The sequence below is a fragment of the Clytia hemisphaerica genome, unplaced genomic scaffold (genome assembly GCF_902728285.1).
Source record: "Clytia hemisphaerica strain Z4C2 unplaced genomic scaffold, Clytia hemisphaerica genome assembly, whole genome shotgun sequence".
Classification (NCBI taxonomy): domain Eukaryota; kingdom Metazoa; phylum Cnidaria; class Hydrozoa; order Leptothecata; family Clytiidae; genus Clytia; species Clytia hemisphaerica.
In genome coordinates, this window is record NW_027104433.1 from 782,421 (window position 1) to 796,089 (window position 13,669).

General features: G+C 36.4%; 1 protein-coding gene across 3 annotated transcripts in view; it reads left to right on the top strand.

Annotated features, from left to right (window-relative positions):
• Positions 1-12,669, top strand: part of LOC136820721 (uncharacterized) — a 31,158-nt gene extending 18,489 nt beyond the window's left edge. For all 3 annotated transcript variants that reach the window (XM_067076941.1, XM_067076943.1, XM_067076942.1), the window contains 3 exons: positions 5,911-5,977; positions 7,497-7,660; positions 12,070-12,669. In XM_067076941.1, coding sequence (XP_066933042.1) covers positions 5,911-5,977; positions 7,497-7,660; positions 12,070-12,159 — 321 coding nt within the window. In that variant the 3' untranslated portion in view covers positions 12,160-12,669. The remainder of the gene's footprint in view (positions 1-5,910; positions 5,978-7,496; positions 7,661-12,069) is intronic.
• The last annotated feature ends 1,000 nt before the right edge of the window (positions 12,670-13,669 follow it).

The window sequence follows — 13,669 nt, forward strand, 5'->3', positions numbered from 1 at the left end:
AAGTGGATGAAAGTAAAAAAACTTTAACAAATGTAGAAAAACTTCTTCGAGAGACTATTCTTTCAAATGCAGTCCAGGATATCCCACTAGACTTTGGATCGCAACCAGAAAATAACAACAAGGATACCCTACCACCGTCAGAAACACCCAGTCACTCACCATCATTGTCACCAGAAAACCGTGGAAAGCCAGATACTCCAGATACCTCACATATCAACATATCAAAACCTGAAGCTTCATGTCGTAAAGGAGATCCTCTACCAAAGTCAAACCATCCTAAAAATAAACACTCATCGTATTCTGAGGCAATCGTTTTTGGGGTGCGGACTCCACCACAACAAGGAAAACAGATCACAGGAGCAACCAAACCATACTCTTTGTTTGTAGGTGGTTTTAGCACCAGTCTGAAATTGAAAGTGATTGAAAACACTATAAAGAGTAAAGTTGGTTTAAATGTCGTTAAAATTATGTCAAACAAGATAAATAAGTATAATCAATCTGTTAGAGTTGACATAAACGTAAAGGATAAGGAGCGTGCCTTATCATCTGACACATGGTTCAAGGGAATAATTGTCAAACCTTATAGACAGTCAAAGTCTTACCAATAGGACCATACAGTAAATAACTACTTCAACAATCAATGGGATCAGCATAACCAATATTGGGATGATGGATACGTCAACAAATACTAGATTAACTTTTTTTACGTTAAATTGCAACGGTATCAAGCCAAATTTTCCTTATTTATCATCAATCGCGAATCAATATGACTGTATTTTCTTATGTGAAACATGCTTAGTTAAAGCTGAGGAACATCTATTAGATGAGTATCGAGAAGCCTTCAAAGTGATTTCTACACCAGCCCAAAAGCCTGATATAGGAAGACCTTTCGGAGGAAATATACTACTTCTACGAAGAAACAAACTCAAAAATGTAAACATCATACTCTTGGAAGACTTCGCGACAATAGTACAGGTCTCAACCAGTAACCGAAAAATCTTGATAACAGGGGTCTATCTCCAATCCTACCAAAACGCAGAATCAGTGGAAATATACAACAAGCAGCTCGCAACTATCACAGGCACTTTAACTCAATTTTGTGACTCTTCGGAATTTATTGTACTTGGTGATTTCCAATCCTTCCCAGTGAACATGTACCCTAACAGCAGAGCTGCCAAAACGAACACTCTGTCAACACACCTTTCGAACTTTATCAAGGAATACAACCTTACACCAGTTGATATATCGAATGGATCTGGCCCTCTCTACACCTATCATCACATCACCCTAAATAACAAATCGTACATAGACCATATCTTGGTGTCAACAGACCTCGATTCATCCCTGAAAGACTGCACAGTGCACAACCATTCTGCCATGAATATTAGCGACCATCTTCCAATCTCCATGACTCTAGATCTACCCTACCAGGATCGCACTGACGCTTCCCTGCAACAATCAGACGACGTAGAGCAATATACAATACCAAATTACATGTGGAGGAATCCTCTATTTCTTGTATTATACAAATCAGAAATCATAACTGCAATCCAAAATTGTACCGGACAGGATATCAGCACACGCATCCAAGAACTCGTTAACATCTTAAAGCGGTGTGCCTCGAAAGCTCTTTCTGCGATAAACACTAATCATCATCATGTATCACCTAAGCCTTGGTGGAATGAAACACTCAGCCAGAGAAGAGATGTTCTTCAGAAATTGTTTAATGATTGGAAGGATGCAGGCTTTCCCAGAGATTCTAACAACGTTTCGTATTGTAGATATTTGTTTGCTCGAAAACTTTTCAGAACAGAAGTTAAGAGGGCAAAAAACCAAGCAACAGCTGAGTATTACGTGAACTTTGAGAGACTTAAAAATTCAAACCCGAGATTCTTTTGGAAACAGATAAAGTTATCGAACCAGACATCCACAAAATTATACACAATCAATGGCAAATCCAAGATCAACGATATAACCTCTGACTTCCAAGATCACTTCAACCGTTTACTGAACACTCCAAGGATTCCAAATTACGACAACGAAAAATCAAACAGTGAACTCTCTTCGCTTTTCGACAAATTAGGCGAAAATGTTAATAATAGTAGTGACTTCTATGTATCTGAACTGGATGTCTCGAAAGCTATCAAAAAACTAAACCAAAATAAAGCAAAAGATCCTTTTCAAATCCAAGCTGAACATCTTATTTTTGCTCCAGAAAACGAATTTCTCACATATCTCACTCGCCTCCTAAACGACCTGTTTAATGATGAAAATTTGCCGGACCTTCTCAGTACATCCATCATCATTCCTCTAGCAAAATCAACCAGAAAGAGCTTAAAAGACCCAAACAACTACCGTGGGATTAGCCTGATACCGATTTTAACGAAGCTTATGGAACAAATTATCCTAATCAAACATCCAGAATTGACAGAACACGGCCCTTCCCAATTCGGCTTTACCTCCAGATCGTCTACCACGCATGCAGAAACAGTGATATATGACACAATTAGACATTATAATAATCAAGGATCTCCAGTGTATATTTGCAGCTTGGACGCAGAGAAAGCCTTTGATTGTTGTAACTGGCTAAAGCTGTTCCAAACTCAACAGTGAAAGTATTCTTCCAAAAACTGTAATAAGAACCTTAATCCAACTATATATGAATGGAGACGCCACAGTTCGTTATCAAAACCATAAATCTGCACCCTTCAAACTATCACAAGGGGTAAGGCAAGGATCTATCCTCTCTCCTCATCTCTATAATTTCTATACAAAGGACATACTGGAAAACATCAAATCTCTGAACGCTGGTACCTACCTACCCAACATGGATACCTCTATTATCGCCTTTGCCGACGACATTATTCTTCTGAGTCCCACCCTTAGAGGCCTGCAGATGATGATAAATAAATGTGTGCAAAAAGGTTGTGAACATTTGATAAAATTCAACGACAAAACTCAATTTGTAATATCAGGCAGATCACCAATTCCAAATCCGACAATAACCGTCAACAACGTCAGCATCCACCCTAAAAGAACCCTAACTCATCTCGGTTTTGAATGGATAAATTCTATCACCTCAAATGAACTCACCTTGAAGCAACATCTTACAAACAGAATAAACAAGCTCTGGGCCACAACTGCATCCCTCGTCTCTTCAGGTATAAGAACTCCACCCTTACAGCATTGCGACCATCTACAAGACAGTGATAATACCTCAACTCCTTTATGGCCTGGAAATCGTTGACATTAACCAAACTGTCACCTTGCAGCTCAACAGGTGTGGGAGATCCAGTCTTAAATCCTTGCTTGGTACAGTAAAAACTACTTGCTAGATCTTTTCCACATCTCAGAGATATCAACTCTCATCTTACAAAGGAGGGTACAACTTTTTGATCAACTCTTTAAAAATCGAATCACTGCCCCTTATCTTCTGCATCTATTAACTTGTAGCGAAAGGAGTCATTTTGTTCTGGGAAATTTGATAAATGCATGTGATACTTTTGGGTTAGAACCAATAGATATTGTAATTAATGGTGCGAACAAATGTCTTTTGGAAAATGGACGGTTGGTAAAGGACGAAGATAAACAGAACATTGATACCTGTAAGATGTATCTGGCAAATTGGCAAAATTTTGAATATAGACAGGGTTTTAAGGACCTACTACAATGTGAGGTGAAAAGAACATGATCCCTTTTCTTCACTACCCTTTTTTTTTATCCCCTTTATCCCTTATCCCACTGTTCAGGTTTCTAGGTTTTTTCACCTCTCTTTTACAGTAGCTCCTTTACCCTTTTTAGTTGCTTATTATTGATAGGAAAGAATGTTTATATGACATATCTGTTTAATTTTTATGACTGTAGTTCCTGGCTTTTACTTTTGAGTTTTCTTTGGATCCAATTTTTGTGTTCAGTTTTTTCAGTTCAGAAATTCAATACTTAAGTTTTGTCGCTCATTATATAATACTTTCGAGTTTTGTCGCCCTTTTATCTTTTGTGACTCTCAGGTTTCCTTTTGGTGTAGCCCACTTAAACTTTGTGATTAAACTTAATTTATCATATGATATTTATGATATGTATGATACAGTATTTATTTTTGTCTGACCTACACTTTCACCTAAATCCCAGTCTATTTGGATTTTTGGCATTTTAAGCAAATATCAATCTTTCAGCCTCTTTCGGCTCGTTTTTTTTTGTGTGGCGTTCTGGTCTGTATGTTTCTTCAAGTTTGATCCATAAATATCTTTTCCCAGCCTCTTTGTTTGATCCAGTTAAGAATTCTAGCTATGATGGTGCTGGTCACACTCTGTTCAATATGATCAAATATCTTTTTATTAGGGATAGGATAGGGTTTTCGACTTTACAAAAATGATATAGTTCGTAGATTTTATTTTATTTAAAAAAAAAAAGAAAAGTTGTAACATTTTATTTGTACTTGTGTATATTTTTAGTAGATGAGTCTGCTAAATGACGCGCCTTACGCGCCCACGCGCCCTCATATTTTTAACGCGCCTTCGCGCCTTACGCGCCTTACGCGCCCACGCGCCCTAAAATGTTACGCGCCCACGCGCCTACGCGCCCTGGTAATTTGACGCGCCCTAAAAATTTGACGCGCCTAAAAATATCGACGCGCCCTGATAATTTGACGCGCCCTAAAAATTTGACGCGCCCTAAAAAATCGACGCGCCCTGATAATTTGACACTACCTAAGTAGTGAAATGAAACACTTTTCTTTTGATACTTTTTTAATGAGCCTAAAAATGTTTAGTTTTAGCTAACCATGCCTGTTTTGTGAAAAATTTATTTGGTGTAAAAAGCTTCTTACCTATATGCAAGTAGAAGTATTTTGCAGTGTTTTTGTTGTATCGTTTTTTTTCTAGAATTTTTTATTATTTTAAAGTTTTTACTGTATTTTTAATACTTCACTTTTGCCTTATGGTAAAAAATCTTTTGATTGATTTGAAAATCAGTGTTTTCTCCATGTCTCCATAAAGAATGTTGTTCTTATCCCAGTGTCGTTCTATGAGCGATTGAGGATACAAACCTTTTTCCCGAGTATTTTATTACCAAGCCATAATTCGCGTTTTCAGTACATGATTTTTTTCTACGTCACTGCAGTAATCAAATTATTATTTTAAATCACTCTTTTCCAAATTGAGATGTACATTTAACAAAGAAAGCGACAATGGAAAACATTTCAAAAATTCCCATGTCAAAGATGATTACAAAAAGTTGGGTTTTCTCTGTGAAGGGACAAATTTGTGCATTTTCCCCTGTAAATTGAATAGAAATAACGTGTAGCATGCACAAATTCTATGAAATAGACTAATAAAGCGTACATAAAATGTACAGCCGATAAATGGAACGGGTCGACTTTAGGCTAATCTCTTAAGAAATGATCATTTTGCTAACGCCGACATTCTTTTATATACCAACCATGTATGATTAGACCGGTCCCATTATTCCGTCCGTCAAAACCGTCGAAAACTTAAGGCACATCAAAACCCTAGGGCGTGTCGAAATCTTAGGGCGCGTCAAATTTTCAAGGCGCGTCGAAATTCTAGGGCGCGTCGAAATCATAGGGCGCGTCAAATTTTGAAGGCGCGTCAAATTTTGAAGGCGCGTCGAAATCATAGGGCGCATAGGGCGCGTAAGGCGCGAAGGCGCGTCAAAAATATGAGGGCGCGTGGGCGCGTAAGGCGCGTCATTTAGCAGACTCTTTTAGTAGATATACCGAGATTTTTGGGGGTTAAAGAGACATAAATAATAAAAAAATAAAAAATAAGATTGAATCTAGTTTTATTTATGTTCTTTTTGGAATAATCACAGTGTGTCACATGACACGGGACATTTTTTGTAAGGTTGATTATCCCCCGATGTAACACTTTTTCTCTTTTTTTTTTCCATCAGAACCGTGCGGGAACACCGGAGAAAAAGAAAGCGCCTCGTGTTCAAGGATCAGGTGCTCTTAATCATGGTACGTCGTCTTCCTTTGTTATCTTCTATACTGTAAACACTCTCCGATTAACTAACACCTATCACCTTTGCGCAAAGGACTGTGAATTTTAGTGACCGATAAGATAGATGCTGAAGAAAATTTCTCCGAAAGTAGTCACTCCATTTTTTTAGTTCTATCCACTGACCTTTATATATCCCTGGACCAAGCTATATCTGCCATCTTTGATCGAAGTTTTTTGAAAGTTGGTAACCACAAAGAAGCCATTGTAATGTTTGAAACTTTGCCTAACGACAAACGGCGCTACATCATTAGTATACAAGTGAAACTAGATCTAGCGCTCTCTCCGCGAGTACAAATTTAAAAAAAAACTCCGATCATAATAATTTGCTTGGCCGGTATTGATTAACTTGTATTAAGCTGTATTTTAAAGAACACCATTGAATTTGGGTAATACCTATTTGTTGAAGTGTCTGTCAAAGAGAAAGTATCCGCTATTTCGAGGGTCTTATTTGAGTGTCCAGTGATGATAGGGAAGGCTAAAGTCTCCTTCAGTTTGCTTTGTTTATATGGTAATTAAGTCCCAGTCTTCGTAGTTTGCGAGATCGTTGTCTTTTTTGACTGTTCCTTCTTATATAAGTATAACATAACAATCACTATTAGAGCTGAATAGCTAGGCTATATTTGATTGAAATATCGGATTTAATGACTTAATGACATTTGGTAGTTTACGATAATTACTGGAAGGCGGATATTAGCCATTATTTAACAATTCTCATCTCATTCTCAAATCTTGAATTGTGTTTTGCTGAGCTAGTCAAACACTTTCCCCGACTTATTTTTCCTCAATAAGGTAGATTAGCTTATTAACTGTTCATCGAGCTACTATAGCGCAGTGGGTAGGGTAACCGGCTACGGTGCGCAAGGTGGTGGGTTTCCTCATCCTCACTCGGTTCATGTCAAAGACTTCGTACTTAATACAAAGCTGACGGTCAGCCTCGTTGGACTGAATCCCAGAATGAAATGTGAAGGAGGCAATAAATTGAAAATTACGAGAAAAAAAGAACACTTTCTTCAAAACATATTCTTGTATTATTTGAAAATGGAATTTCAATTTCAGCAAACGCAAATAACTTTTATTGATTTATGAGGTGATTAAGGATGTCAATCTTATGACACATGCCAACGACTTGTAATCAATACACCGATATATACTCACTGCCTATTTTTAAACCGCGTTCTATTTGCAAAAACATTACAGTTGCTGTTTTATTCCCTCCAACAATATCATTGATATAATGGGCTTTTCCAGAAAAAAATTAATTGTTAACCCCCTGGATATCCGATATGCTCAACAGGGGGGCACGGACTATTTCTGGAAAGGCCCAATATGGTACAAAGTATCCTTTTCTCGTTGAAACCTGATTTTTGAAAAGAAAAATGGCAGACCTTTTTAATTGGTCAATTTGTTTTACTCCACGGCGTTCTAAATCTAGATTTCTTAAAGTTCAGTACCATAATCCTTTTTTTTTCATAACAGGTGCTGCTTCAAAACGATCAAGGGCCAATCAAGTTCCACCCAAAGCAAGCAGTAGTGGCAAGTCCAGTATCTTTGGTTCTGAAGAGCCCTGTGTGATTTGTTACGAAGATATGTACCCTCAGAACAGACAACCTTTGCAATGTGGACATACTTTCCATAAAGATGTAAGTAACCGGTTTTCTTTCATTGGTCTTTTTAAAATCGATCGCTCAACAGGCTAGCTGTAGGGTACAAATTCAAATGATGGGTTATCTTATTTGAGATGGTTACTCAGGGGTCTTTTTAGTCCCGACGAACAGTCCATGGTACGATAAAAAATACAATTCGCTGGTCTAAATATTCAGTTTTCAGCCTCAAGTATATATTCACGCTAATCAGTACATTGGGCTTGCTAATGTTTCACCGTCCTAGAATTTAGAATTTGCCAGAGTTAATTTTTAATTTCGCAAGCCTATCAAAAGCAAAAGCAAAGTAAAACCGTGAGTAACCGTTTCTCTTTCAAAAGACAAATTTTGAAATCGATCGTTCACCGGGGTAGCTATAGGGTGCAAGTCCAAATGATGGGTCGTCTTATTTGAGAGTGTTACTATTGTACAAGGTCTTTTCTTTTGCGAAGGCACTTGTTGAAGGTTCAAGGTGAAATATCGACCTATATAAAAAAATCTCATTTATATATATTCGAAAAATCAAAATATAATAGCCGCATTCTTTTTCACCGTTCAACACATATATTCGATATATATATGTTCGATTGGTTGATTTTCATGTTGGATTTACATTCTTCCATCAGCCTTAAGTCTTTTCTCCTCCGTCATCCAATAACTTTCTCAAGTACTGTTCTTTTCAGCAATCAATCAATCGAGTGCTTATAAGGGTTCCTTTGCAAAGATATTGTAAGGCGCTTATAAATTGTCGATTAAATTTGATCACCTTTTAAACCGAAACGTCTTAAAAATCATGTATTAAAAAATCTGAGAAGTGGTCTCTTAACTAAGCACGCCTTAAGTGATTTAGGGGGAGAATCTTGTCAAAGAAGACGGGGTATGGGCGTTCTTGCCACGGTAATGCCAAACTGTTCAGTCTTCTTTTTATAAGAGATTCAACCAGGGCTAGAGAATATAACAGGTAATGAAATTTGGGCCTCAAATCTCAGGAATGGCTTAGTCTGTTTTTGAGCGCCTTATAAACCAAGTAATCCCCTACTATTTTGCAGAAAGCTTAACTTCCAAGCATGATTGACATCAGTTCTTGTAGTAAATTTCCTTTGAATGAAAGGAAGTTGATTATATCTCAATGAATGGAATGCATGCATTTTTTATTTCAACCTTAGATACATTTCTGAATCGTCAATTCAAAAACTAATAAAACTCAATCATCAAAATCTGTAATAAAACCATTCATGATTTCTCAATTTTGATATGACGTCACCCCCTTCGTGATTAAAGGAATCGAAAAGTGAATAAACCTGTATATAAGGAAAAATAAGAAAGCAGGATTCTGAGATATGTCGAACCTCATTCCTTCCTCATTCTCTAAATGCATTTCGGGTAGAAGGATGTGATGCATTTCGGAGCTTTTCCTTCTGGTTTTAAACCCCAATAAAAACATTCTCAAGGAAGGATACTTGTGCACACTCCCACGGAGAACGACCTCTCACCTTTTTTTGGTATCTCAACAGGCCTGCATTGCTCTCCTTCCTCAGATAACAGGAAATGCCTGCCGATTTTAAAGTGTTTTATTTTCTGTCGTCAGAATAACACCGGATTAAGTGAAAACATGAGGAAACCATTTCTCTTGCGTCTATCTATTTTCTCTTAAGATCTTTGGATGATGGCAATATAGATCGATGTTTTCTATACAGAGATCATTCACCAAGGCTCTGCTTTACTCTTTTCCATTTGATTACACCAAAACAAAACAAATCAGTAGGAAGCCTCTAAGTCAAACGTAAACAGAGAGATCATCTGTACAAAAAGAGAAAGCCTCATCCTTTTTAAACGAAGTAAAGCTTTTCATTTATTAGTTGATTCGTCTTGCAGATTCTCATGATGTCAAAATGCCTTACCCTCCTGCTTTACGCGTTTTTTTATAAGAACATTCAAAATTTTTGAAGCCTTCCGGATGTCCTTAACTTTTTGGGTTTTAAGCCAAAAAATGTTCTTAGAATGTTCTTATTTTCTCCATTTTGTGACCATTTTGACCGATATTCCTAAAGAATCGGGTGTTTCGAGTCCGCAAAGCCTTAAAATGTTCTTAACTTGTTCTTAGCATTTTGGTCATCGAAGCCTTGTGTTCTGAAATAGTTTGTTCTTATAAAAAAAACGTGTACTCTATAGAATGTACAGTTATAACGTCGAAAGATTATGAGGAAAATTGAGACTTCCCCCACTGCCTACTACAGTATCAAATGTAATATTAATTTTTGACGTCAAAATGAAATTCATAAGCCCCGCATCTTTTCAAAACAACTTGAATATTACACCTTTATACCTTCCTGTGAAACCCTTGTAATGAGAGGTTCACCAATATAAAATTGTACTTAATGAGTATGTTTTTACCCTAGCAATCGGAAACTCGTGAAATTCTTCCCATATTTTTAACGACTTGAGAAAATCATTTTGTCAGAAATACAATATCTGAATCACAAAAGGGGGCAAATATTTATCCAACTGTAATTTGATTTCCATTACTTAACCACCGACATAGATTGTTTTCGTTTTCAATTTCATAAATATAGATTCAGCGAAGAAATTTGTCTTGTTTGACGAATTCAATTCCTACTAAATCGATTGCTACTAAAAAACTAACTCTAATACAGTTGGATTTCGGTGTATTTAACTTTCAAAAGCTAATTGCCAGAGGAATCGATTGCCGTCTATTTGCATTCTTTAAATTCACTCAAATTAAGAGAAAATTATGTCTCTGCCATGCGTAGTTCCTTGTACTACAATTTTTAAGAGATGATTGGTATGAGACTAGAATCATTGTCTATGTGTAATCAAAAAAAGTTTTCATTCATCGCTTCAGATAAGAGATTGAAAAAGGTAATAGGTTTTGTCATGACAACCGACTTTCAGTCGGTAAGCAGGTCAGATTTAACGAGCTCTGGTATAGTTTTAATCATCTTACGTAAATGTGTTTTTGATGGTGTTCAATGAATGCTTTTATTAGTAAGGAGATCTTAGATTATCTGCATTCAAACAAAAAGAATGATTTTAAAACCATTTCTCCTTGATGTGTTGATTGAGTTGAAAACCCACAAACTTTCATTGACTCTCTTTTTTTGTTCGTCTCCTTTCATCAGTCAACAATTTTCATAGAATTTCGAATTTTTAGAAACTTATTGGTAAAAAAAGCTCCTGAATTAAAATTACCCTAAAACTGAAAAACATTGCATCATTTTTGAAATTAAAACATGACGCTCTAAATCTAGCCATAAAATCAAAAGGGTGAAAGATTTTTCTACACTTTTCTTACGATCTTTGTACACTTTTTGAAGCTTTTTAACTTTTTCTAACCAATCCCAGAAAAGATTCACACGTTTTGACACCTTCTCTTCTCACTCCATCTATCAACTTTAGCCTCTGGTTGGGTCGAGCTCTCTCTAGAACAGGATATCACAAAACCATGTTAAACCGTTTCATTACCAGAAAATGCTTTCAAAAATGAGACCTTTTCTTATTGTTGGATCGTTTGTCACACATTGACGTCATTTTTCACATATAGTCCTGCGTGGACCTTTTCATTAATTTACACCTTGTGTCTCTTATTTCCCTAGTCAAGGTTCAGACTCTGTCGATAGATTTGTCTATAATTTAGATAGCCTCTAGAGCTACATTAGGGTAATGAAATTGTTTCTCGATTTAAAAAAGATTTGTACTCAAACTTTCCAGAAATGACGAGTATGATTTGCCCCCGAAATAAAATGAAGAAATGCAATGGCGGTAAAAAGCAAAAAGTTAGCTCAAATATTGCGCTATATAACTCAAAAGAATGCCTTCAAGTATTATCAAATAATCGGTCTTTTAAGAATCTTGTAACGGCTTGCATTATAAAGATAACGTTTCGGTGAACACACACAGTCTTTGATGCATGTTTTTGATTATAATGAAGTTCTATAAAAAGTCACGAGCCATCTTAATTACCTGATCTTGTTTCGCCTCCTCTCTCTCATACTTCCAACTTAAGGGAGTGGTTTCTTGATCTCGTTTGAGAACACTGCTTTCATCTCGTTCGGCCTCTTTGCGTGACTGGATTAATCTTTATTACTGGTTTTCTCATCAACGACAATAATTATAATTTCCTTGGTTAGTTTTCGATGGATAACGTATATTTATGAAATTTCAAAAAATATAAAAATCTAGCATTCTTCTGCCCCGACAATAATCAATACGTTTGCTTCCTTTTCCAAGTTCATGGTCCATATCATTTGTAGATCCTCATCTATCTCAAGCCTGAGACAACCGGTAAATAACCAAGTAGGGATCAAATAAGTCAATAATTGAAATGCTTTATTGCGATAAATCTCCTGTTTTTCTCATTAACGCAAATTCTTTCTTTTTTTCCTCCACAGTGTATTCAATGTTGGTTGAAAGAACAACGGACATGTCCTGTTTGCCGGGTGTTTGCTTTGCTGCCGGATGAATTCCCAGCTCTTGGATAAAAAAACAAATATTCGTGAATCTTGAAACTATTTGGTGTTGGGTGATACACGACTTCGTTAAATGAATTCAAGTTTCATGGAAAGAATCACGAATTTGTGAGACTTTCAGCACCATGGTGTTGGTTTGGTGTAATGTGTACGTGAAAACACGAAAAACATTTTCTGAACTTTTTCGTTCGATTTCAAAATATTGAATTCGTGCGAGAAAAGTATAACTGCTGTATGACGTAGATAAAAGCTTTATTTTTAATATATTTTACCATGAAATTATAAGTCGTATTTTTTTCATGATTTTACTTAAATTTTATTTGTTGCGTGGATCGCTTAGAAAAAGTCATTTTTACTCGAATGGCCTTTAAGGAGGGTCATTATAGCACGCTAATTATTAGTCTCGTATCTGAGTGATCGCCTTATAAAGCTTTTCTGGTGTTCTGGAATTCAGTTTTAACACGAAACCATTTAGTTGATCAAATGAAAAAGTTTCGTGTTCGAGGCTCAACTTGAGAAAAGATTTGTAAGAAATTTGAATTTGAAGTGACTGATTTTACATAGTATATCTTATTTCTTTACTTTTCTTTACTTGGTATAACATTTATATTTTATTTTTGTATTTTTGTCTTAAAGAGTTACTTATGTTATCTTACTCACGAATTCCGTTTGTATTTCTCCTTCTTCCGACCTCTTGAATTTGTGTGTACCACCAGACCTGACATCTACGCGTAGATTTCATTAACTTATGGCCGTAGAGGCAACCTCGTTCCCTTTGTATTATCAGCTTTTTTATGCTTACTGATAGCGCTAGATTCTCTGGCGTCAATCAGAAAGGTAAAAAAAGCCTGGGATACATGGGGACGAGGTTGCCGTGTAGAGGTAGAACGTCTAGGCGTCGTGAGAACCATCTTAGTTAACAGGATACCTGTGAATAAAAACATGACTTTTCTCATCGATTCGTCGTTCATATAACTTCCTCGTTCACGGGGAAAAAGTGATGAAAAATCTTTACGTGAATTTTTTTTCACGCGGAAATCTGTGATTTGCCGGATTTGCCACGAACGGGAGTCCGTCATCATATCATCATATTGGCATTTTCGCCATTTTTCGACAATAATTTCAATGGAGTTTGTGGAGATTCAAGATATAAAGGAATCTTTTATAGCAGAATCTCTGTTCTTTTCATTCCTGAAAAGTCTTTGGAAGCTCGAATTATACTTTTTGGAAATTGTTCTATGTGTAGTCAAAATGCTACTTGACCTGATCAATTTACTTGATGACAGCGAACTGTCAAAACGAAATAAAATCGTCTGGAAAATACTCTTTCCCGCGCGACCGCTTTTTCTTATTGTGATGTTTTGAAAAATATACGCTAACGATTACAAAGCTACTCGGGGCTTGGGGCGAGTTCTTTTTATCGGCCATTTTTAAGTTTTCGAAATGAACCAATCAAATTGTCGGGATTCTCTTTATTGAATTAAAAAATCTGGTTTGTGTTTAGTGGAAGGGTTGCCATTTT